The sequence below is a fragment of the Vombatus ursinus genome, unplaced genomic scaffold (genome assembly GCF_900497805.2).
Source record: "Vombatus ursinus unplaced genomic scaffold, bare-nosed wombat genome assembly UNPS02000749.1, whole genome shotgun sequence".
NCBI classification, from domain to species: domain Eukaryota; kingdom Metazoa; phylum Chordata; class Mammalia; order Diprotodontia; family Vombatidae; genus Vombatus; species Vombatus ursinus.
In genome coordinates this window covers 4,062,632-4,085,898 of record NW_020940527.1, presented here as the reverse complement: position 1 = coordinate 4,085,898, position 23,267 = coordinate 4,062,632, and the positions used below count along the sequence as shown (strand labels likewise).

Sequence of the window (23,267 nt, the reverse complement as noted above, 5' to 3'; positions counted from 1 at the left end):
TGTGCGGCGCGCTGCAGTGACGTCAGCGGAGCAGCGGCGGCGACCAGGCTCTTCCTGTCCACTCATCTCCTAGCATCTGCCTGGCGGGCCCTGGGGGACGGCGTGGGGCTGGCAGGCCCCGGACACCTTGGCTGCCGGCGACTGCCTGAGCTGGGTGCGTGCGGGCGGCGGGCGGGCGGCGCGAAGTGGCAGCCGGGCTGCGGGGCACACGGCCTCGCCTCGGCCGGCCCGAGTGCGGGGCCCAGCCTCTCCCGAAGCGCCGGAGCCGTCGTGGCCGGGAGGCTCCCGGTCTGGGGAACAGCAGTAATGAGCCGCCTCCTCGTAGCGCTTTGTCCCCGGCGCGCCCTGCCCGCCCGCCCGACGTGAGCGGCCGGCCTTGTAACTGCCCCCATTCCTGTGCCCATTTCGCCGTTGAGGACCATGAACCGGGACGAGCGCATCCCTCCGTGGGGGGGGGTGGCTCTGACGTCAGCCCGTGCCGGGGATGCCACCCTGAATACCCTCCTTTCCCACAATAACCTGGGCTGCATACTTTATCCAAAACATCCTCCAGAACTCTTTGGAAGCTCCTGTGCTCTCTCTGTGTACCACCACCAAGTGGTGAGGAGCTTCCTAAGGTTACTGTGAAGTAATGCCTCCTTTTATTTGGCTTAATCTTACCTCCTTCCGCCTTGACGGCTAAAGGCTTGTCAAGCCTTGCTTTAAAGAAAAAAAGATGAGGCTGTCTTCTTTTATGTAGACAATTGCGGGGAATTTTGTTTTTAAAATAGGCATTTGTAGGTCAGAGAACTGTAGACAGAGGCCTCTGGTGTATGATAGAATAATAGCGTTTATAAAGGGCTTTAAGGTTTCTCAAGTGCTTTACGAATATCTCATTTTATCCCCATATATATTTAAACATATCTACTTTTTATATATATAATGTATATATATATATATATTTATAACATCCTGGGAAGTAGGTGGTGTTATTATTATTCCTATTTTACTGAGGCAGAAACTGCAGCACATAGCTGTTAAATGATTTGCTCAGGATCATACAGCTAGTATTGCCTGAGGTAAGATTTGAACTCAGATGCAACATTCTGTCCTCTCCTCCATGTAGTTGCATCTATTCAAAGGGGAGGGTGGAGGTGCACATCATAAGCAAACTCAGAGAAATTAAGTGATTTGTCCAAGGTCACATGGTTAACCTGAAATTCAAACCCAGGTCCTCAAATAACATGTCTGTTGCAGTTTTTCATTTTCACCATGCCTCTCCCAGTGTAATTCATCAAAGATTTATTCAGTACTTACTGTATGCAAGACCCTGAAAGGGCTGCAAAAATGGGAAAAAAAATCTCTCAAGGTTCTGTAAGCACTTTAAAGGAAGAAACCACATCCTACAATACTTGTTACTTATATTTGTCTTACCTTTTTATGGCAGTTAAGATATATACAGATATTATACAAAGAGGCCAAAAATACATAGAAGAGATACAAGGTGAAATGAGAATTCGAAGTCAGGTGGCAGCTAGGTGGCGCACTGGCCCTGAAGTCAGGAGGACCTGAGTTCAAATTGCGCCTCAGACCAAGCACTTGGTGCTTACTAGCTGTGTGACTCTGGGCAAGTCACTTATTGCCTTAAAGTTGCCAATTGCCTTAAAAAAAAAGAGAATTCAAAGTCAGAAAGAATATCTAGCTGAGAATATCAGAGGAGATTGCATGAAGAATGTGACATTTAAGCTACACTTTGAAAGTATATCATGAGGATTTTAGGAGATGAGGATAACAGTTACAAAGTAGTTTGTGTGATTCATTGATTTGTTTTATTCCAACTTTGAAATACAGTTTTCCAAGAACAAGAATGGAGGGGAACATGAAGCTGTCAGTGGCAGAAGATACAGTGGAATATCATCTGTTTTTGTTACTAGAAGAACCAAAAGATCCAGAGAAACGCAAAGAGGTCTTTCAGAAGTATATTGCAGCAATAACGACCCAGTATGCACCTCTGCTGGTTTCTTATATCTGGCAAAATCAGCCTTTTAATCTCAGATACAAACCTGCTAAAGGTAAGGGTCTATTTCTCATTTTGATGCATTTGAATTTTATGTGTCATTCTTATAAGAGGGATGATCTTTCTCCTCTGGGTTTTCATTATACTTCTCCCTCTTATTTCTCTGTCTGGTTGCTCCTTCTCAGTCCCCCTTTCTGAATCATCATCTTTGTTCTTCCCCCTGGTTGAGCATACCCCAAAGCTTTGCCATTAGCTTTCTTTTCTCCTCTTTGTACAAATTCTTGTTCAAATATATCATTCATTCTTGTGGATTCATTGATCATTTCTACTGTTAACTGGACTGAACCAGCCTCTAAGGATGTCCAGAGCCAAATAGCAAGCTCGAGCCAGGGATCAAACAGAAGTTTAATTTCAAAGTGAGGGGAACAGCTTGCAAGCATGGACACATGTGCCCAGGGCTCCCGCGTCTAGTGGGGAGACCTGAGGCACTGTGGGGAGATCTCAGTACTTATACCAATGGCTACACAGTGAGCTGTAGCCCTGACAGTGAGGGTAACAGCAACAGTGAGACAAGTGTGATTCATAGCAGGACTTAATGACTAGAACATGGGTGCTTATCTGAGCTCAGAGAACACCTGGTGCTGGTCAGAGCAATATGACAATTAGGTGATTTTGCCAGAGGGTGAGCACAAAGGATTGTTGTTATGTCAAGTTCAGGGCACAGCCTGCTTGCTGGGCCTCAGCTCTGGAAAACAGGCGGTCTCCTAATATAACACTCTACAGATGAATCCCAGATCTCGATGGCCAGCCCTAGTTTCTCTCCTGAGCTCCAGTTACCAACTTATTAGACATTTCCCACTGTATTTTTGTCTAGTTCAACATGTCCAAAACAGAAGCTGTAACCTTCCCCCTAAACCCTTCTTTTCCTAACTTCTCTCTAAGGTACCACCATCCTTCTGGTCACCCAGATTCATACCTTTCCAGTTATCCTAAATGCCTTCACTTTCACTCCTCTGCCTCCATAGCCAATCAGTTGGCAAATGTTGTTCATTGTACCTCCTCAACGTTTCTCATGTCAAGTCCCTTCTCTTCATCTACTCCACAGCCCCACAGTTCAGGGGCTCTTTACTTTTCACACAGACTATTTCAGTAGCTTCCTCTTTGGTCACCCTACATCCAGTCTCATCCCCCTCCAGGCTATCGTCTACACACCTACCTAGGGGATATTCCTAAAGCACGAGTCTGACGGTGTCTCTCCCCTGCTCCAGAAGCTCACGGGGCTCCCTCTTGCCTGTGGGATAAAATACAAACTTTTCTGTCTAGCATTTGGAACCCTTTCCAGATTTGGCTCAGTCCTATTTCAGGAGGAGTATACATTTCTCTCCCTCACCCACTGTACTCTCGCCAAACTGCCTGACACACTGTTTTTTGTAAATGATGTATCTCCCACCTCTGTACCTTTGCCCAGGTTGTACTCCATACCCAGAATGTCATCCCTTCTTACCTCTGGCTCCTGGAACTCCTAGCTTTCTTTACAGCTCAACTGAAAAACCTCTTTGTATGGGAGGCCTTTCCTGACTTCCCCAGTTGTTAGTGATAGTGCCCCAAACTTTGTATCTAGTTGTGTATTTTTAACAGTTTAACTTTGTCAGTGTATATATTGTCCCCACTCCCTCTCCTCTGTAGAGTAGAAGTTCTTTAAGGTCAGAGACTTTTTATTTGTTTTATGTCAACCCTGAATACAGTGCTTAGGACATAGAAAGTACTTCATAAGTGCTTGTGGATTTATTGATTGGGCATCATCAGGTACGTGTTTCACCTAGCTCAGCTTTTCACATAACCAGAGTTTACTCTTTTGTTCCCTCAGTATTTTTTTTAATGAAAATATTTCTAAAGTGGATTACAGACTTCTTTGTCTTAGTCAATAAGAATGTGCCAAACATCCATCTACTCTGGGTATTTTGCCATCTGACCTTTCACCTTCATGTCTCTTCATTTCCCTTTCCCTTTGGCTCTGCAGACCATCCTGTCAATACTGTCTTACTGCCATTTCTTTTGGATGATTGCTCTATGGTTTCACTCATTCTTCTAGTGAGTCCCCAGACCAAAACTACCTTTTTTAAGTCTTCCTGTATTGAACTGTAAGCTCCTTGAGGGCAGGGACTGTCTCACTTCTGATTGGTATTCTCATTCCTGAAGTGTGCCAGGCATATGTCAGGCAGGCACTTACTGTGTTTTCATTCATTCAGTCATTCAGGTCATCAATGTCCTTGTACTCTGGTGATGCCCGTAGAGACCTGAGAGGTGTTTGACTCACAATAGCCGTGGTTTTAATGACATAACATTGGCATTCTCCTCTTCTGCTGTTCTCCCTCACTTCTTTCTGTTTTCAGTGTTTCTAACCTGTGGCATTATTTTACACAGCATTGGGTGAAGGCCTGGGGTTAGTTTGGCTTCTCTGGTGACAGATACTGGCTGCTCAGGTCTATTCCTTTACTTCCTAAGTCACTGTTTGAGACCCTTGAAGCTACACAAGTCAGACCTACATAGGTAGTCCATTGATGTTGTGATATTTGGCAGTATTGCAAAGTGTGATTGATTAAAACGACTCACTGACTGATAGCAGGCATTCATTTCAGTTTGGCTTTTCACTTTCTATTTTGACGCTCCTTATGTTTATATTTGATTTTGTAGAAATATCTACTGTGTGTACACATACATATGTACGTACATACATACATACATACATTCATACATACAATTAGCTGGAGCATTTCCTATCCTGTGTTTGTAGTGATGAATTGGTTTAACTGTTAAAAAAAAAAAACTCTTGGTTTTCTCTTGTTTTCAGGCAGCATTCCTGCTCATATTGTTGGTGTAACTAAATTTGGGGATAACATTGAAGATGAGTGGTTTATTGTTTATCTAATAAAGCAGATTACGAAGAAGTTACCAGAGTTGGTAGCAAGGTACTACAATTATTTCTAGAAATACTAAAAATCTCATTATTGTAATTGTAATTGAGAGAATGACTTTATATTATATTTATTCAGTCCATTGCAAAGTAGATTGAAAAATTATATTGGAAAGATGTTTTGAAGTACTTTCTATAGTTTAAGTTTTTTCTTGTGGAAGATTAAAGTATATTCTAGTTAAATTCTATTTCCCCCAAAGCCCAAACAAAACCAGAAGTATTTCTCACAAGTTTCTTTAACTGGTTCTTGGCCATGCTTTCCTTTTTTTCCTTCAAGAAATAATATAGCAAAAGCAATTTGAAGTAAAACCAGTGGATAACCCATGCAGAAAGCAAAATAGGTAAATACCAAAGCTCAAAAATGCTCAATTCTGGTTCGTATTTCCTTTTAAAAAATCAAATTATGACAGTTGTCCCAAATACTTCCAGTGGGAGGGGAACTTAGTGTTTGATTTTTGTTTCGTCCTTTTGATTTTTGAAGTCATCTCTGCAATTAGGAACCTTTTCAGTCAACCTTCCCCTCACCAAAAAAAAAAAAGAAAGAAAAATTCCAAATAATGAATAGAATATCTTCTTAAGGAACCTTTAAAGCATCAATAATGTATTTTTGCTATACAAAGGATGTTGGCTGTTCTTGATATAGGATAATGAGTTTCGTTAAAGCTCATATGTCCAGGAAAGATTAGAAGTAAAACATCCCTCTTTAAATGCCTTTAAATCTTAACCATCTGTAGCATTTTATATAACTTATAAATATTGAGGAGGAAATGTATTAGTGGTGGGGAAAATATTTTCATTGCTAAAATACTGTATGTAAAATGTAAACCCTAAAAGTGCTATATCAGTTTCTACCTATTTAGTGGTGTTTTTTGCCATAAAAGTGAATTTGATTAATACTCATCTCCATGAGCAAAACTGACATTTCCTTTGAAATAGGATTGAAGACAATGATGGTGAATTCTTGCTCATAGAAGCTGCTGAATTTCTCCCTAAATGGTTGGATCCTGATAGTAGCACCAACAGAGTAAGTCCATCTCACTGCTACAAATGGGCATGGAAAACATAGGGGTTTCTTGGAAGGGACAACATATTTACAGGCTATCAGCATAAAGGATGCTTCTGTTCTTTGCATCACTTCCCATGTCATTTTACCAGGTCTTTTTTCACTGTGGAGAGCTGTGCATTATTCCAGCACCACAGAAAGTTGGGGAAATATCCTGGTTACCTCCCACATCTCCCACAATCAGTCAGGCACTGTCAATCATCACCAAGCACTCTGAAAAAATCATCGCCTCAGAATCTATCCAGGCAGCAGTAAACAGGCGAATCAAAGGGTAAGAAAACAGACTTTTTCAGGTTATAAAAATGTTGTCGTTAGAGCAACCTGAACCACAATTGATAATGGAATTTCTTTTACTGGTTTTCTTCTGAATTCATACCTTCTCTTGTCCAGTGTTGGAATTACAGTGTCTTTAAGATAAAGGAAGTAATGCTATATCATTTAAGTTTTTAAAAATATTATTACAAAGTTAATAGCCACAAAAATGCTAATAAAAATAAGCAAAACACATGTGGAATACATTTCCAATTAAAACCTTAAAATTTTCACTGTTTATCTTTTGATTAGAAGAGGTATCATAGTAAAGTGAATAAAGTGCCAACTTTGGAGGCTGTGTGACCCTGGGCAAGTCACTTACTCCCTCAGGCAACTGTAAGGATGTAAGTGTGGGCAAGTAAGTGTTTCTACCCTGAAGGTGCCTAATACTGAGGAAACAACAGATCCTGGCTTAAAAGAAAAAAAGTACTACAACATATAATTTGATAAAATTAAAACAACAAAGAAGTATTCAAATATGTCTGTATAATTATAGATATGTTATATATTTTTTTCATACATAGCTGTGATCAGTGGATATGTTGTTCTTATGCTCCAAATCTTAGTTTACATTACTTCATATAAGTCTTCTAGAATTCCTTTTATCTTTCACATCTGTTGTTTTTAATGGGTTCATAATATTCCATTAGATGAGTGTACCATCATTTGTTCAGTCATTCCCCTGTTGTTAAACATCGAAGATATTTCTAGTTAGGTGCTTTGTATTAGTAAACCCCATTTCATAGAGAAAGAAAGGCAAAAAGAGGTTAAGTTACCTACCTGCCCAGTACCACACATCTGGTAAAATCCAGAGTTGAGATTTCAGCCTCGAGCTTTTCCTGACTCCATCTTCAGTGTCCTTTTCACACCAAAATCACTATATTTCACCACATAATCATCACACTCTATTCTGTTGGGGGTTTTTTTGGTCCAAAAACTGGTTTATAACTTTTCATCATGTAATTGTTGCATGGTATAATTCTGTTCATCACCCTGCTTAAAAGGTAAACAGAGTAGCAGTGTATTCACCAGTGGCATATGCATACACATTTATCTCTCGTGCATTGTGAGCTGAGCCATAAGCCTTGAATTCTTGCGTTGTCAGTATTCAATTTTAACATATAGTCATGAACATTCCATGAATCCTGATCTTGCACCAAAGACAGTTTAGTAAGAAATGATTTCTAAGTAATACTGGCACAAATTTAAAAAAAAAACTTCACATAATGATCGCACCCCACTTTTTGCAAAAATTGGCATAAAATCTGTGACAATTATGCAGTGAAATACGGCACATTAGTGGGTGAAGGTGGAGAGTATCATGATCTCACTCTATCTGCAGCTTGCCCTCTGAGTAATTAGTTCTCTTTGTAACTTAGGCTCTAGGTTCCTTGTATGACTATATTTCGGAGGTTTGGAAAAGTCTCCAATGATTTTCTTGATTTTTAAATATTTTGATGTTCCTTGTCATCTCCTCTTTCTCACTTCCAGTTTTAAAGTCTTATAAGCATAAACTCAACTTACTAAGTTTCTTATTTCTTATAAGTTGAGAAACTAATAGGGCTTCTGTATTGTCATTGTCTTTTATACAATGCTATTGATTTTAATTATTTTTTTCACCTATTTAATAATTTTCAGTTTCCATGCAGACTGATACCATTAAATTGTAGTTTTGTTACTTGTATATAATATTGAATTTTGAATTCAATTGTGAATTGAATTATGACCTAAAATTCATTTGAATCTTAAATTTGTGATTCAACATGTCATGGGTCACAAAGAAAACAAGAATACATTTAGAAATGCATTTGTGGATTGTTTCTTTAAAAGTGGGGACCCTTGGAGGCAAATTAGACTTTATATTTGGAAAACAGTGGTTTTAGTTTGACGGAGAAACAATTCAGTCAGTCAGTATTTACTGAGTATCGTGTGCTTTGTACTATTTAAGTAATAGCAGTCATAAAATTTTTTATCTTGAGTTCAGTGTATTTTCTCCAATTTTGTCTCAGCAAAAAGCATTATTTTTTTTGTTGCCTCTGAGTGCCTTTAAACAAACACACAAACACATAAGCAATAAATGGTCCCTTAAGGTCCCTCAGTCTTCTCCCCTTCTGTTTCTTCACTTTTCCTCCTCTTCTAGGTCCTTCAGAGCCCCCCCCCCACATATACATATACATATACACACATATATACACATATATACACACACACATATATATTTGTGTGTGTGTGTGTGTGTGTGTGTGTGTGTGTGTGTGTGTGTACCTCTTTCCTTCTCCTTAAGATCATCAGAATCCAGAACTAAACCATGATCTGGGATTCTTAACAATGTTGCTACCCATCATAGGTACCCAGAAAAAATCCAAACATCCCTTCATCGAGCTCACTGCTTCCTCCCAGCTGCTGCTGTGGCCATTTTGAAGCAACGTCCTCAGCTGATAGCTGCAGCTGTCCAGGCCTTTTACTTACGGGATCCTATCGACCTTCGAGCCTGCCGAACTTTCAGAATGTTCTTGCCAGAAACACGTATAATGGCTTCGGTAAGATACTGCTCTGTCTTTTATTTTCCCCTTTGGTGGACTGGAATTCTCTCATTAAGTTTTTGTAAGTAATAGTTGATTTACTCCTAGTAAGCCCCCTCTTTGTCTTTCTCTCCCAAAATAAGGAACTCCTTTTCAGGGGCTCTGTGTAATTGTCAGCATAAATTATTCTCATCTCTTCTGTAGAATATAGGATTATCTTTCACCCTGCCTCAAAGCTGTCATTTAATAAGACTGATGCTAAGAACCACATCAGAGAGCTGAAAACAAGGCAGGGGAGTAGATGGCACTTTTATGTATTTTACCTCAAATTGTGTATGAAAGTCTTTATTTTAACCATACAAAACAGTGTACTGACTTTTTCCCCACAGGAAACTGTGATTAATATATTTGTTTTTTCTTTTATTCATGCAGGTCACGTTCACAAAGTGTTTGTATGCACAGCTGGTACAACAGAGGTTTGTGCCAGACCGCCGAAGTGGGTATGGTCTGCCTCCCCAGTCCCATCCCCAGTACCGAGCACATGAACTGGGCATGAAACTGGTAATGTTTATGGGAGATACTTTTTATTTTCTTTCTTTAAGTACAGAATAATTCCTAAAATCTAATGGTTCTTTATTATATGTCTGAGATCATGCCTAATTTATTAGTAATTTTTCTTCATTCCAAATCCTTTTTGCAGGTCTCTGCTAAAGAGATTCAGGGAATTTTGATCAGAAATACATTGTTTTTGTGCTTTTCCTTCCCCGGTGTCCTTTTCTAGTGTTCCAATGTGCATGTACTCAGAGGCAAGTCTGCTTTTCCTACTCTAAATGAGCACAGTAATTAAACTTCCTTTGTCTTAAATTCTGTTTTTATTCCCAAGGGGGTTTTTGGACTTATATTTCTAGTTGAGTTGAAATTCATAACCTTGTCTTCAATGTGTTATCCAATCAATTGCAGTAAGTGCTCTTTAAAGATAGAAAACTTTCTTTGCATTTTTGCCTTCTCTTTGTAGTTCAAAGGATGATAGGATTAAGAGCTGAAAGAGACCTTAGGGAGAATCTCGTCTACCTTCCCTTTTTTTACAGATGAAAAAACTGAGACCCAAAGAGATTGAGGGCAGCTTCTCTGATATCACACAATTAAAATGTTAGAGAAGGGACAGCTAGGTGGTGCGGTGGATAGAGCACTGGCCCTGAAATCAGGAGGACCTGAGTTCAAATCCATCCTCAGACCAAACACTTGACACTTATTAACTGTGTGACCCTGGGCAAGTCACTTAACCCCAATTGCCTTTAAGAAAAATAAAATAAAATAAAATATTAGAGAACCAGGATTCTACATATTCTGCAGTCCTCACATTCTACAGTCAGGGCTTTTTATACACTGTGCCTTCTTCCAATTTTAATAACCTGTAAACATTAAGAAACTTGATATTAAATCTAGGTTTTCACAGAAGGAGTTTCACAAATCTTCCATCTGTCCTTTCCACCTTTCCTTTGAGCCTGTGCAAATATAACAATAGCAATCACTTTTTTCACATTTTTATTCCTGTATCTCTGATTTAGGCTCATGGCTTTGAGATTTTGTGCGCTAAAGCCAGTCCACTTCCTGACTTCAAGAAGTCTCTAATGACGAACACCTCTCTTTGGAATGGCTTTCTTGACAGTCTGAAACAAAATGACTATTTTGAGGTAAGGACAATAATGTATTCTTTTCATACACATATCAAGAAGAAATAAAGCAACTATTTAAAATCCTTCCACTTAGGTGACATTTCTGGTAAGATGTCTGGGGTGGCAGACAAAACATAATAGTTTTATGCCATGTGATATTTGTGACCAATCTTCTGATCAACATGGATGATCTGCATTTTTCAGGGAGAGATAGAAGGCTCTGCTAAGTACCTACAGAAGCTACGCATGGCAGAGAACTACTTTCAGCAATCTGTGAATGGGCCAGAAAAGTAAGAATGTCACCTTCTGTCTACCATTGATGTTTTATTTATCAAGAAGGACAAATAGTGGGAAAAGTAGTTTTTAAACATTTATGTGTCAGGCACTGTGCAAGGTGCTTGAGATACAACTATAAAAGGTGAAATATGGTCATTTTATCAGATCTGGGGCATTAGAGAGTAGGAGGAGGCAGTATGTAAACTAGCTAACTGGGATTTAAAATGGGGGTTTTGGAAGAAGAGAAAGAGAAATTCTGATAAATCATGGCTATCCCAGATGTAAGTAAAGCTCATGATAGTGAAAAAAACAGGTGGGCTGTATAGGACAGAAGTGTCAAACCCACAGCCCACTGGAGTAGCATGAATCAGATTAAAATGCAATTGGTAAATGTTTAACAAAATAAATAAAAATACAGGATAACATGGATCATATTAATTTGTGGTTTTCTAAGTCAATATACTACCGTAGGGGATCTATTTCTGTTTGAGTTGGAAGACAGCATAGGGCTAGAGAAGATTGTCCAGATGGAGCTGCTGGCTGCACTGTCTACTGCAGAAGTGACCCCTGGCAGATGTGGGCTGCATCTATGTATGCCCCCCATAGAATTTCATGTATCTGCTGAGCTCTCTTCCCCTACAAGCCACCATTTGTAAAGGATACCACCATTTTTCCAGGCACCTAAGTTCAAAACCTTGGCATCATCTTTCATCTTTGATTCCTCCTTACATTGCCCCTAAATCCAATCAGTTACCAAGGTCTGTCATTTCTACTTTGCTAGAGGTTCTTACAGCTACCCTTTCCTTTCTTTCCCTATTGCCCTTACCTAAGTTTGGGTCCTCTGTAGTCCTCCTTCAGACTATTGAATCCCTTCTTAACTGGTTTCCTCATCTTCAGTCTTTCTTCTTACAGTCTTTCCCATTTAATGACAAAGAGTAATCTTTTTAAAATTTAAAAAAAAAAAATTGATCAAGTGCATTCTAAACTGAGAAATGCCTAGTGACTCCTGCTGATTAAAGACTGGTCTTCCTAATGTAACATTACTGTCTCTTTTCTGTGTACCTTGTATCCCAGCCAGGCTGAGCTTCTTAGGTTTCCAAGCACACCCTCCACTTTCCTACCTCTCTATTCATCTAAAATTCCCTTCTCCCACCCTCGTCACAGATACAGAGCTGGTCATCCAGCTGCCATCCAGACTGCGTCTCAAAAGCTAAAGTGAATCCCCAAGGTCCATAGGTAGCAGAGCTTGGACTTTAGCCAAGATCCCCTGAATTCCAGCCATGCTCTTTTATGGTTGTTCTCTGCCCAGCCAAAGTGCCACTTACTACACCACATGAGCTTTGCTGGTTTTTAAAGTGTATTTGTTCTCTCATTCTTCTGCACCCCATGCCACTTTAGGTCCATCTTAGTTTTTTCTGTTCTTATCTTACCTCTTTTAAATTTTAAGCTACTTGAGAGCAGGATTTGTGCCGTACTCATCTTTATCTCTCTGCATTGCTGTTTATTGGACACATAGGTTAGGTAGTCAATCAATATTTCTTGAATAAATGACCTGATAGATAATTGTTTCATTTCATTAGGAATAGGTTAGACTGAATTCCAACAATTTTCCTTGTCAGCCACATCACCTGTGTGGTTATGAATGATGATAATTTTCTAACATTTTTTCCCTCACATTTGTATGTAATTCCTCATTAGAGACGGTGAGAAGAACACTGGACTGGAAGGCAGGAGACCTGGGTTATAGGCCTGGTTCTTCCACTAAATGACCTTAGGCAAGTTAATGACTTTTCTGGGGTGGTAGTTTTCTTATCTACTAAAATGAGGTTGTTGAACTAGATTAGGGCCTGCATGACAGGTAGCCCACGGGCCACTTGAGACCCGGCAAAGCGGCCCGCAGGCAGTATATTGTACAGGCCTGACCAAGATGATCTCATATTCTTGTTAGGTCTAAAATTCCATGATTATGTGATTAGCTGATTCCTGGGTCTCAGGTTTCGATAATTGCACATCATTTTATTTTCTTATTGTAGCTCTCTTGACATAAGCCCAGGGGAAGAAATCTTAACTTTATTACGAACAGTGCCTTTTGATCTGGAGGAGCTTAAGAAAGAAGAGGCTGATCTCCCCTTAGAGGATGGTAAGTGGCTATGTTTGAGTGGAAGAGGTGGGAGAGATTGCAACATGTAGCAGCATCTCAGAACGTAGGCTGCTTGTCACGAGATGAATGTGATATGAGTATTATTTCTTGCTTCACATGGACAGGCAATGACTTTTTTTGAAAAGTGCTTTTCAGTTAACTACTTTTGAATGCTTTTTTTGAGGGAGGCAGTGTTTATGTTATTTTTGAAACTCATCGAAGTTGATGAGAAGGAGATATTCAGCTATAGAATTCCTTATTTGCCCTGCACTCTTAGTGTTCCAGAACTGATTTTGGGCAAGTTCTGGAAGTATTATTACAGTGGTGCTTTCTTTTCTGTTAGATGATCACTGGCTGTATCTCTCACCGGATCAGCTGGACCAGATTCTGCAGGAAGCAGCTGGGAAAGATGAACCAGGGCTCACTCCCACTCCCAAAGGGAAGGAGGAGCAGAACTATGACCTAACCAAAGTCACAGAGAGTGTGAAGGCGTTTGTGTCCAAAGTCTCAACCCACAAAGGAGCAGAACTGCCTCGGTGTGTAATTGACTCATATCTGCTAGTCTCGGTGTGTCCCCACCTCTGCCAGTCCTCCCAACACACACACACACACACAAACAGGCAGGTGGGCAGGGGGCCCAGAAATGTTTGTCATAACCATTAGAGTTAAAGTCATAGCCTGACCATTACATTTTCTTAGCACAGTAAGATTTACAGAACACTTTTTCACCACAAAACTGTGAGGTATTTAATGCAAGCAGTGGTATTCCATGGTTATTGGGGAGAAAGTACCATATTTGCAGTAGGAGGACCTCACCTCCAGTCCCAGTTCTTTTCTTCACTACCTCTACAGTGCTGGACAAGAGAGGAAATGGAGCGCAATGTACCTGAGATTTAGAGTCAGAGGACCTTGGTTTGAGTTCCAGCTTTGCCACAGAACCATGTCTGGGTATCAATTTCCTCATACGTAGAAATAAGGGCGTGGGGCTAGATGAGAGTATTAATAACTCACATTTATATAAGGCTTTAAGATTAATAAAACAGTGCCCTGATGAAAAGACGGGGGGATTTGCCTGGCTAGAAGGTATCTGACACACAATTTAAGCTCAGGGATCTTTACCCCCAGTCCATGCCTTCCTAGGCAGTTGGGTGATGGGCATCTGTTAGAAGCAGACACAGCAGGACAACAGGACCAATCAGTAATAACAGAAAGCCAGATGTCTACCGAAAAGTTAACCAAGTGCTACCTCAGAGTGAAATAGCAGCTGTTCATAATGATGGGCAAACATGGTGGTCCAGTGTCATCATAAAGAGGTTAAATGTTCAGAATTCTCCGCCTCAGAGGTTAGGCTAGTACAGACTACACTATATCAGGCTTTCAGTAAGACACGGTTCCTTTTTGGTGCCTGAAGGAAGGCTTCACTTATCCAGAAAATTCTCTCAAGATCATGAAATGGAATGTCCTTCTTTCTCATGATCTACCCCTCTCCCTCTGTTGCCTGTCAGGAAGCTGTGTTGGGAATGAAAGAGTCATCTCATCCAAAGCTTTTATCTAAAGTGCTGCATCTTCTGCTGTATTTTCTGAGGTTATTCCCAAGTGGTCAGTCACCCACCCAGACTAGCACCTCAGTATGAAAAGGGCTGTGCCCCAGAAAAGGATTTATTGTGGTTTTTTTCTTTAAACCCTCAGGGAGCCCTCTGAGGCACCTATCACCTTTGATGCAGATTCTTTCCTCAGTTACTTTGACAAGATTTTGGGTGAGTCACAATATGCTTTTTCCCAATATTTACTGAAGGAGTTGTGAGTCTGATAGGGTGAGTGTTAGACTTGGGATATGTGAAATCTAGGTCCTCATCCTGGTTTTGAACTGCTGCATGCTGTGGGTCTGCCCTTCTAAAGGATTTAGTGGGGAATGTGTCTGTTCTCATCTCGGTTTGCCTCTGCCTTTCAGGCCTTAACCTAACATTACTTTGCATATTTCCCTCAACCACTTGAAGATCCCCATTACCCAACTCTGTTGACTTGTGTGTCAGCATTTCCATTTCATCGAGGATATAATTGTGAAATAGCCAAGCTCAGCAAGTATAGTTCTAGTCTCTTGGCAGCATCTAGCCAATTTTGAATAACTAGGCTCTGGGCATGTTTCTCTCCTTTTTTTTCCTTTCGCCTTCCATAGGGCCAAATTCTGGCGAGTCAGACTCTGATGACTTAGATGGTGATGATCTGGATGAGGAGGACTCTGAATGCCTAGACAGTGATGATGACATAGACCTTGGAACCCCGGACCCTGAGGGAAAGGCCTCTACAGGAGAAACTCTAGAGAGTATCAAATCCTTAATGGCGCAGATGGACCAGGAACTAGCACATACTAGCATTGGGAAGAGCTTCGCCACCTGGAAACAAATGGTAGATATGCTTTCTTCTCTCTTTTCTGAGTCCCTCAAGAGTACAAGGTGCAATTTCTGGGGCATGCATCCTTAAATTCTCTCTTTTTACAAGTCATTGACTTAAGTTGGATTTCCTTTTTTACAAAGAGAAAGCTCCAGAAGAAGGCCTAGGATTGTTCTCGTTTCTTGTAATAGATACTCAGTTATGAGCGTTGTACAGCAAGCTCAATAGAACCAGAACTCAGGGCAGCTAGGTGGCACAGTGGATAGAGCACTGGCCCTGAAGTCAGGAGGACCTGAGTTCAAATCCAGCCTCAGACCAATCACTTAACACTTACTAGCTGTGTGACCTTGGGCAAGTCACTTAACCCCAATTGCCTAAAAAAAAAAAAAACCAGAACCAGAACTGACTGTGTCCTTGAAGACTATGACAACTCTTTAAAAGGGAGGGAAAGCCATAGGGAGTGACAGACCTGGACAGAGGCAGACAGCAGCATGCTAGAGTTCAGGGTCTGCTGCATGGGGTTTGAAGCAAGCTAACAGTGCCCTGAGCTTCCTCAGCAGAATATGAGGAAATCTGTTCAGTTTGTAGTAGAAGAACTTCTTGCAGATATCATTTCAACGTCTGGAACCAAGTGTGGCCATTTTGAGATTAGCTTTCCTGGGCGTTAGGTCTTCCTACCACAGAGGATGGGTTGCTTCTTCTCCCCTCTCCATTTTGGTCTCAGATTTCAGTTTTCTTAGCTTTTCGCCGTATCAGGTACGCGTCAGTCAAACTGTCTATTATAACTTTGTCTGTAAAATCTCATGGCTTTTCCCTCTTGGTCTTGATTAACTCTAGGAAAACTTGACAAAGGAACCATCTCAAACCCTTGGCGGTGATTCTGATAATGACCAAGCGACAGCAGACGGTCCTGTTCTGGAACCTGTGGACGTGGATCTGAACTTGGTCTCAAATATCTTGGAATCCTATCATTCCCAAGCTGGACTGGCAGGACCTGCGTCTAACCTTCTACAGAGCATGGGTGTGCAGCTCCCCGATAACGTAGATCACAGACATCCCAGCACGTAGCTGAAAGAGTAACGGGGTAGCTACTAAAGAGTCCATCTGAGGTACACCTGCTGCTCTGATCCCTCACTTAATAAATGCCATTCGAACAACTCTCAAAGTGGAGGTGTCCTGGGATTTCTGCATGATTTTCCTACTCAGCCCAAGGATAAAAAATACCTTCTATTTTTGTGAAAATAGCTCCCTCCTAAGGCACTGTCTTTTGACCTTTGGTGTCTATGACATCTGCACCTATTTCAGCCTCTCCCCTGGCTTGGCTTTGCCTCCTTCACTCAGGACAGTCAGTAAGCATTTGTTAAGTTCCTGCTGTGTACCAGGTACTGTACTAAGCACTGACCATACACAGAAAGGCAAAAGACAGCCTTGAATCTTGAGGAAAATCATGTTGCCTAGTATGTGGTTCTGTCTCCCTGGTTCTGTCTTCCTTTTTCTCCTAGGCTGTGATCTGAAGCCAACAGTCCATCACCATGTACATAAGACCTCAGGTATGGATGGCTGTGGGAATCCTCAGCGTGGCCAGGGCAGATGTAGTGGAAAAGCATTGTACTGTAGGTCAAGAAATCCCAGCTTCCACCCTTATTGGCTGGATGACCACTAGATGGCCTCAGTTTTCTCATCTGTAAAATGAAGGGAGTTGGACTGGATGGGTTCTGAGGTTCCTTCCCGTGCTACATCTGTGATCTGAAGTGCTTTGCAACTTAAAGTGCTGTGTAGGTATGGAAAATGAGTTCCCCTTCTCATGGTCCAGTGACTACCACAACCTGGCGTCATTGCCTCAGCTTCCCATCTGGGTCAATAAGGCAGTCGTCTCTATCTTTATTAAACACGTTATGACCATTCAGTTTCCTGGTTGAATTCTGTCTTTTCCAGTCATTCAAAGGATGACTCTCTCCAAACACTTCAGAGAAAAGTTGTCTTGCGGTTCCTGGAAAATGCGTAATTCTGTTGAACATTGGATTTATCAGTTACCTCCTCCCTTTGCACCACTTCCCCTCACCATCCAGTCTCTCTTCCCAAACACAGACCCTATGATCCAGTCAGGTGAGTCTAGTTTTACCCCATACCAATCAGGTTTATTTTCTTCTCAGCACCTTTGCTTGTGTTGTGCCCCTTGCCTGAAGTGTTCCAATCTGGCTCCTTGTTGGCGGGGGGTGGAAAAGAGGAAAGCTCATATGTGGGAAACCTGGAGAGACGATGTTTGCCCCTAATCTGGGCAAAGATCTCCATTTTAGTAATGAGTGGCCAGAATCCAGCTTAAAAGGCAAATAGTCCAGAGCCAAAGGTATTCAGGACTCTGAGGCCACCCAAGGAAAACAGAGGAGGCCATGTAAATGGCAGAAAAGAATTTACTTCTTAGATGAGATTTAAAGATAATGTTTTTGTGGACTGTGGCCATCTAGGGAACCTTCCATACTGACTGCATGATGAGTGATTCCAGGATCTTAGATAAGCCAGGGATCAGTTAAGGCAGAACTGAGTTCTCTCCCTCTGAAGATTGAATTCTCAGTTCAAGCTTCTTGATGCTTTGTAAGAGCTTTTTCTTGATTGGTATTTAGGGATTCATATTAAGGAAATGGGGGGCCTAGAGAGTATCTGTGTTCCTCTGTTGGATTTGACACTAAAGGTGTACCCTAATTCTTGTGCAGTGAACAGAACCTTCTTATGAATATGAGCAAATGGCTAAATTAATATAGAAGGCTCTGGGGCATTAAAGTCCAACAAAAGGAATCTTGAGTCAGGTTAGTTATTAGAACGTACTTGAGAACATAGACAGGGGCTCCAGAATTTGAGATGCAATTTTTCCTTTTATTTTGCTCTGCTGTGTTCTTGGTGTGGAAACTCTTGCCTTTATGTATATGGAGACCTGATTTTAATTCCTGACTGTGACTTTGGTCAGGTGACAACTTTTCTCATCCTTATCTTCCTTATGTTAAGTGGAGATAATGACAGTGCCTACCTCATAGGGTTATTGTAAGGATCAGAGAGATAATATGTGCAAACCTTTGCAAACTTGAACATTTTTAAATGTTTTTTCTTTTTAAAATTTATTTTTTTAATTAATAAGTATGTATTTTCTCTTTCTTCCACCTTCCCCTCCCCACTGAAAAAAGAAAATAACCCTTGTAATTAATTTGTATAGTCAAGCAAAACAAATTCCTATATTGGCAATATTAAAAAAAAAGGTCTCATTCTACATATATATATATATATATATATATTTTTAAGACCATTGCCTCTCTTATGGGGAAGGTAGCAAGTTTCATTGTCAGGCCTCTGGAATCATCATTGATTATGGAGTTGACCAGAGTTCTTAAATTTTCGAAAGCTGTTCATTTTTTTCTTATTGATCAAAACATTTTATTTTTCACATAATTTTCTTTTTTCCCCTCGTTACATGAAAAGACAATTTTTAACATTCATTTATTAAAAAAATTTGAGTTCCAGTTTTTCTTTCTCCCTCTGAGACAGTAAACAATTTGATATAGATTATACATGTTCAATCATGGAAAACATATTACCATATCATTCATGTTGTGAAAGAAGCCAAAGACCCAAAGGAAAAAAAAAGGCAGAAAGTGAAAAATAGTGTGCTTCGATTTGCATTCAGGCTTCATCAGTTCTTTCTCTGGAGATGGATAGCATTTTTCATGAGTCCTTTAGAATTGTCTCGATCATTGTATTGCTAAGAATAGGTAAGTCATTCACACTTGATCATCATACAGTATTGCTGTTAGTGTGTACAATGTTCTCCTGGTTCTGCTCACTTCACTTTGCATCAGTTTATATAAGTCTTTCCAAGTTTTTCTAAAATCAGCCTGCTCATCATTTCTTATAACACAGTAATATTCTATTACAGTCATATACCACAACTTGTTCAGCCATTCCTCAGTTGGTGGGCATCCCTTCAATTTCCACATAAAGGGCTGCTATAAATATATATATATATATATATATATATTTTTTTTTTTTTGGTGAGGCAATTGGGGTTAAGTGACTTGCCTAGAGTCTCACAGCTAGTGAATATTATGTCTGAGGCCAAATTTGAACTCAGGTCCTCTTGACTCCAGAACCAGTGTGTCTGTCCACTGCACCACCTAGCTTCCCCTGCTATGAATATTTTTGTACAAATAGGTCCTCTCCCTCTCCCCCCCTTCTGTTTTTTTTTTACCTCTGGGATGCAGATATAGTAGTGGTATTGCTGGATCAAAGGGTGTGCACAGTTTTGTAGCCCTTTGGGCATAGTTCCAAATTGAGAGTTGTTCATTTTTTATGTCATTAAAGTATAAATTATTCATCTGGTTCTGATCACTTCATTCTGCATCCATTCATAAAGGTCTTCCCAGGTTTCACTGAAACTCTCCCTTTGTAGTTTCTTAAAGCCCAGTATCGTATTCATGTTTCCACAGTTCAGCTATTCTCCCCTTGGTGGGTACCACCTTGGTTTCCAATTCTTTGCTGCCACAAAAAGCTGCTATAAATGTTTGTGTACATATAAGCGCCTTTTCTTCTTTGATCTCTGGAGTATATATGCCTAGTGGTATTCCTGGGTTAAAGGGGTATGCACAGGTTAGTAACTTTCAGAGCCTAGTTCCAAAATGCCGGACCAATTCACAGTTCCACCACCAACAGTGCATCATTGTGCCTTACTGTTTAGTTGTACTAAGAGTTGGCCCAAAGTGACATTCCCAATTTTTTCTTCTGCTTCAACAAAGTGGGCTTCTCATTAAGTCTTGGCCATCAATATCAGTAAAGTGCGTAGCACAGTGCCTAGCACATAGTAGGCACTATATAAATGCTAGCTATTGTTAGTACTACTATTATTTACACATGTTGGCACAGCGTCCATATTTTCACCTACAGATGGAGGTTTTTTGTTTTTACTTAGCAGCTTCATATTACTGCTGTGTTCTCCTCTTGTTTCTTCTAGTCTCTGTAGTGTTTCCCCTGTCTGTCTCAGTCCCTTTCTGACCAGCATCTTTGGAGAGGTACCAGGTATATGGTCAGTCCCTCTGGATTTGAATCCAAGACCTGACATGTGTGACTCTGGGCACATCAGCCTCACACAGCTTCAGCTTCCCTGGCTGTAAAATGGAGACATTAATAGCACCTAACTCCCCTTTACGTGTTGTCTTCCCTCACTAGATGTACGCTCCTTGTAGCTAAGGAACCATCTTATTTTCATTTGGATTCCCAACGCGGAGTCTGGCACATGAGTCATTTCAGTCGTGTCTGACTCTGTGACCCCATTTAGGGTTTTCTTGGCAGAGATACTGGAGTGTTCCTTCCCCAGTTTATTTTACAGACGAGGAAACTGAGGCAAACAGGGTTAAGTGACTTGCCCATGGTCACACAGCTAGTAAGTATCTGAGGCCAGATTTGAACTCAAGAAAGGTGAGTTGAGTCTTCCTGACTCCAGGCCTGGTGCTCTGTGCACTATGGCGCCACCTATCTGCCATGTAGTAAGTGCTTACACGCTTTAGCTATGTATCCATCTTTCTAATCTCTCTATTTCTAAATGTCTAATCTCTGCATTGTTATTTTTAGGATTCTGTCTCACTTTGGGACCAGGTATTGGAGCAGGCATCATGAAACTAGCCTGAATCAATTTGGTTTTTCCCAGTGGCCATCTCTGAGATAGGGATATTGGTATTTGCCAAATGATGCGTACAGAGGATTTTTAAATCCTTAGAAGAAAATCATTTGACAAAATATCCCAAGTCACATCTATGGATCACCTCCCTGGAGACCCAATTAGCTGTCATTTTAGACTTCAAATCAGACTGCGGGCAGCCCATGAGAAATTCTAGTCAGCTCTGTGTTTTGAGTGGATGCGGTTTGTGAATTGGGCAATTAATTGCAATGTCTCTGAGCTCAGGGATCCAAATCACAATGTAAAATAAATGTTTTTGACAAGGGAGGTGTGGAAAGAGCACAGAATTCACACAGGTTCCAGTTCCAGCTCTGAGACTTTGAAGAGCTGTGTAACCTCACATACTTAATTTATTCTCTCTGGGCCTTAGTTTCCTCATTTGTCAAATGGAAGGGTCAAGCATCTGAGATCCCCTTCTGTTCTATGATTCTGGCTCATCATAACCGGCTGGTCTGATTAAGTTTTAAAAAGCTTTCTATCCTAGGGTAGAGTAACCCTAGAGTAATTTGTCCATGAATGAATTTTTAAAAAAATTGTTAAGCATTTACCTTAAGCACAGTCAGGTACTGTACTAAGTGCTGGGAATACAAATAGCACAGGGTCTCCATGAGCTCCTGTTCTAAAGGGGGGAGCGCACATGTACAGAAGGGCTTAGCTGCAGGGCTGATGGCAAGGTCCAAAAGTCCTGAGGGCACATTTGTAGGTTAGATGGCAATGTCTTGGGGTCCAAAGTGGCCTAGTGATCCTCTGTCTTATAGGAAGGATTGTAGTTGGTGACTCCCTACTCATGCATGCAATGTGAGTGGCCGTGTCCATCAGACAGACTTGGGGCAGGGATAATGGGAAAATGGAGGGACCTGGGCGGCGTTCGTCATTGGACATGGGAGGATGAGCCAGAGGATTTGGAATGAAGTGGGGATTCTAGGTTCTTTTCCATAGAGAAGGAGTTGGGGTGGGGTAGAGCATCCAACCAGGAGAGAGAACAGGGGAGAGAGCTGTGTTAGGAAGGTCGAAAGGGGGAGGCTTGGTATCACCTTCTTATCAACTTAAATCCTAGGAGAAGTTGCATGTAAAAAGTTGATGACTTCTTAGAAACTTTATTCCAGGTGACCCTACTGTTGTGATAAGTTGCCTAAAGTTTCTTTGCTGCGGCCCTGATGGTACTGTTACTGCTCATTACAATCTACATCAGAAGAAGAATCTGATTGCATCAGAGGCATTACCATCGGTGCCATGGCCCTGATGTTCCTGGTGCCGCTGTAACTGATTGCATCGGTAAACCCACTACTCTGGTTAAATTTTGAGACTTGGGATTTAGTCCTGAATGGGGAAAGAAAAGGCTAGGATTTCTGGATTTTGTTCTCGTGCACGTTTTTTTTCTTTTCTTATTAAGGTGACTCCCTCGTGGGGCTGCTAAAGATTTTAAAGATATTACATACATATATACATACATATATGTATATATGTGTGTGTGTGTGTGTATAATATATACATACACATTTATATTTGTAATATAAAATATAAATATATTCATATTCTCTATATAATTATAAAAAAAAGAAAGAGGGAAGCCTTCTCAGGGTACCTGCTCCTGCTGGGCTCTTTGGATAATATCTGGGCTACGCAAAAATCTCAAAGTGAAGGTAGGTCCCACTTTTCCTTAGATCTGTTCTTACCATTTACATGATTTGAGCAAAACATTCAACCTCTCTCTACCTCAGTTCCCTCATCTATAATATGAGGGGAGGATGGGCTTAGATAACCTCGAAAGTCATTCCCAGTTCTTAATATGTGAGCCTGTAAATGTCAACACAAGTCCATACGCCTCATGCCGCCAGTAAGGGGACAGTCCTGCATGTCGTGGCTCCCTGCCCTGCTGGTTTTTCTTCCCCTTTCCTTCTCTATCAACTGTTGCTTTCCTAACTTACGGGGGTGCACGTGGTTCTCCAGAGGGGCTATATTTGCAGGCCCCTTTCTAGTTGAGTTCGTGTGTAATCCCTTTCCACATTTTGCTATCCATACTAAACCTCTTTGTAGACTTCCTTCCTAAGGCAAAATTCAAGAGTGTAACTCAAGTGTGTGGCCTAGTTGTGAACCAAGGCAGTTCCAGAGTGGGGCTGTTACCATTAGTGGGGCCTCAGGGAAGAAGAAATTCATACATCATCTAGGGAACGTTGTCCAGGAACACAGGAGAGAGTTTT

General features: G+C 41.0%; 1 protein-coding gene across 2 annotated transcripts; it reads left to right on the top strand.

The window, feature by feature from the left end:
* The first annotated feature begins 45 nt into the window (after positions 1-45).
* On the top strand, positions 46-17,256 carry ECD (ecdysoneless cell cycle regulator). 2 transcript variants are annotated; one of them, XM_027860569.1, is made up of 14 exons: positions 46-154; positions 1,831-2,051; positions 4,848-4,965; positions 5,907-5,994; positions 6,126-6,304; positions 8,693-8,885; positions 9,300-9,428; positions 10,436-10,561; positions 10,748-10,833; positions 12,853-12,959; positions 13,303-13,495; positions 14,649-14,716; positions 15,136-15,365; positions 16,188-17,256. In XM_027860569.1, exons 2-14 carry the CDS (start codon positions 1,847-1,849, stop codon positions 16,416-16,418), a joined length of 1,953 nt encoding a protein of 650 aa, XP_027716370.1. In that variant the 5' UTR covers positions 46-154; positions 1,831-1,846; the 3' UTR covers positions 16,419-17,256. The 2 variants fall into 2 exon arrangements, with proteins under 2 accessions (XP_027716370.1, XP_027716378.1); XM_027860577.1 differs by lacking the exon at positions 46-154 and adding an exon at positions 451-600.
* Positions 17,257-23,267: the final 6,011 nt, after the last annotated feature.

What these genes read in the sequence shown, in the direction of transcription:
- ECD (XM_027860569.1), top strand. Translation starts at nt 1,847, where the DNA reads ATGGAGGGGAACATGAAGCTGTCAGTGGCAGAAGATACAGTGGAATAT. An exon ending in CAGATACAAACCTGCTAAAG is followed by an intron (nt 2,052 to 4,847) that starts GTAAGGGTCTAT and finishes TCTTGTTTTCAG; the next exon opens with GCAGCATTCCTGCTCATATT. An exon ending in TGATCTCCCCTTAGAGGATG is followed by an intron (nt 12,960 to 13,302) that starts GTAAGTGGCTAT and finishes CTTTTCTGTTAG; the next exon opens with ATGATCACTGGCTGTATCTC.